At 41.7% G+C, this 2,743-nt stretch overlaps 1 protein-coding gene across 1 annotated transcript in view; it reads right to left on the reverse strand.

Annotated features, from left to right (window-relative positions):
* sox21b (SRY-box transcription factor 21b) overlaps positions 1 to 2,246 on the reverse strand; it is a 5,432-nt gene extending 3,186 nt beyond the window's left edge. Inside the window, exons 1-2 of the mRNA XM_074659189.1 lie at positions 1,980 to 2,246; positions 1 to 1,831 (exon numbers count right to left, since the gene is read on the reverse strand). The exon at positions 1 to 1,831 is cut by the window's left edge and continues 3,186 nt beyond it. Coding sequence (XP_074515290.1) covers positions 1,068 to 1,814 — 747 coding nt within the window. The 5' untranslated portion in view covers positions 1,815 to 1,831; positions 1,980 to 2,246 and the 3' untranslated portion in view covers positions 1 to 1,067. The remainder of the gene's footprint in view (positions 1,832 to 1,979) is intronic.
* Between the last annotated feature and the right edge of the window lie 497 nt (positions 2,247 to 2,743).

The following is a 2,743-nucleotide window of genomic DNA, read 5'->3' on the forward strand; positions in this document are numbered from 1 at the left end:
ACAAGTTATCTGAGAGGAGATCCTGTGATTATTGTAATAATAATGCTGCCCTTGATTCCAACAGGTTAGTCAAAGCAGGTGCAACTTTGCAAAAAAAGATAGAAATCGAGTTTAGTGTACCTTTTTTAAAATGTTTTTTTTTCACAAAATGCTCTCAAATGTGTTGCATTTGTACCATCCTTCAGTCCTGTAGGTGATGGCTGGGTAATAATAATAATAAGATTAGAGAGTTCCTCTAAATAAGCATGTACCTTAGATAAAAGGCATTAATCAATATACATACACATGTATGAAACTTATCTGAGAGGAGATCCTGTGATTAATATGCTCATTGTTATAATAATGCTGCCCTTGATTCCAACAGGTAAGTCAAAGCTTGCAAAAAAAAGATAGAAATCGAGTTTAGTGTACCTTTTTTAAAATGGGTTTTTCACAAAATGCTCTCAAATGTGTTGTATTTGTGCCATCTGCCATCTTTCAGTCCTGTAGGTGATGGCTGGGTAATAATAAGATTAGAGAGTTCTCTAAATAAGCAGTTACCTTAGATAAAAGGCATTAATCAATATACATACACGTGATATCTTGAGACGACGAGCACTTTCATCACATGTACAAGTTATCTGAGAGGAGATCCGGTGATTAATATGCTCATTGTTATAATAATGCTGCCCTTGATTCCAACAGGTTAGTCAAAGCAGGTGCAACTTTGCAAAAAAAAAAGATAGAAATCGAGTTTAGTGTACCTTTTCAAAGTGGTTTTTTTTTCACAAAATGTGTTGCATTTTGTGCCATCCTTCAGTCCTTTTAGAGGTGGAGGTGATAATAAGATTAGAGAGTTCTCCAAATAAGCAGTTACCTTATAGATAAAGGCATTAATCAATATACATACACATGTGATATCTTGAGACGACGAGCACTTTCATCACATGTACAAGTTTTGTGCATGCATAATAAAACTCTTGCATGAATAGCTTTTTTTTTGTTTTTTGTTTTCACATTTTCATTTCTCAGAAGAAGAAGAAGAAGAAGAAGAAGAAGAAGAAGTCCAAAAGCTTCGGGCCTTATTATCATAACGCTGCAGCATATGCAGGGTACGGTTCAAGTTGAGGTTTCCCCATCCCAGGGAGCAGGATGTATGCTAAGGGAGGCTGAAGTCCTGCAGAGGGCCAGCCAGTACAGTTACAAGGGATCATGTAGCCTGGGTTTCCAGGAGACGGATGGGAGTGCGTGTGGGAGTGCGTACCGGCACTGACACCGACTCCAGCTCCGGCGAACGCTGCAGCACCACTGGACGCGTAGCCCAGCGGAGACCCGTATGGAAACGAAGGCGGCGAAAGCTCAGTCATCTTGGATCCCAGGTCGAAAAAGGAGTATGGGTTCGTCATGGACGGGTTGAAGAAAACCCTCGCAGCTGCTGCAGCCGCGGCCGCTGCTGCTTTGTCCGGATGACCCATGAAGGAGTCCGAAAGTCCAGCGGCGGAAAGCGCGCTGACTTTGAGCGCGTCGTGCTCTCCGAGGTTGTACGGCACCGGGAAGGAAAACTTATCTTTCTTCATCAGAGTCTTGGGCTTCCGCCTTGGTCTGTATTTATAGTCTGGGTGCTCCTTCATGTGCATCGCTCGCAGTCGCTTTGCCTCGTCGATGAACGGCCTCTTCTCGGACTCGGTGAGAAGTTTCCACTCGGCTCCTAGTCGCTTGCTGATCTCGGAGTTGTGCATTTTCGGGTTTTCTTGAGCCATTTTTCTGCGCTGGGCTCTGGACCAGACCATGAAGGCGTTCATTGGGCGTTTGACGTGATCCATTGGTTTAGACATGTTTTGGCACAAACTCGCTGAAAAAAAAGAAAGTGAGAAATAAGAAATTACATGAGAATAAAAATCACACACTTTAAAGACTATTTAAAAAAAAAAAAGTTGAATAATCAAGTTATATATTCATTTAACTTCACAATAACAACAGCAGAGCTTTTGGCTACTTACTTTAAGACTTCAGTTCTTCATCCCTCCGATGAATATCTTCAGTAAAGTACAAGTTGCTGCGTCCTTATGAATGCTCGACTTTATGTTTTCTGCTCCATGGTGGCATCCACCGGTGATACAGCCTTTAGCAAAGAAAGAAGAAGGGAAAAAAACACCCTGCTGTCTTGTTTTTCCTCTTGTCCTCTGAGTCTGTCAGCAGCAGCAGCAGCAGCTTTTACGCAAGTGGATGAGAACTCCAGCTTGCCCCATGTGAAATACAGGCTTGTGTGTGGCAGGTAGTGAAAGTGCCACTGGCGCATGCGCATTGGGCACCGAGCACGCAGACGACTTTAAAAAAAAAAAAAAAATCCCACCCTGTTTGAAGGAGGAAACGCATCTCATATATCTTTATTTATTATACGCGCGGCGTGTTTTTAACCTCGGCTGTTTGTTTCAAACTCATTAGTTTCATATTCTGGAATATTTATTCTAATTAGCAAACTCATCACATGGGAATTGTTCAGATCAATTAAAAGTAATTAACTTCATTTGACTTAAGCTGCACCTGAAATACCTGCTGGTGGCAGCATGTATGTATGAGATGAGCCTCTCACTATAATAACACTGATGCATTTTGGGTTTGACTGCACGTTTGTAGCAGACAGGTTGAACTTGTATTGAATCTGAGCCATCAGACACTTGAAGACTCTCCTTTATTTATCATTACACGCTTAATCGCCTCTTCTTCTTCTTCCTCCTTCTTCATCATTTGTTTAATTGAACCA

The sequence above is a fragment of the Sebastes fasciatus genome, chromosome 14 (assembly GCF_043250625.1).
Source record: "Sebastes fasciatus isolate fSebFas1 chromosome 14, fSebFas1.pri, whole genome shotgun sequence".
Classification (NCBI taxonomy): Eukaryota; Metazoa; Chordata; class Actinopteri; order Perciformes; family Sebastidae; genus Sebastes; species Sebastes fasciatus.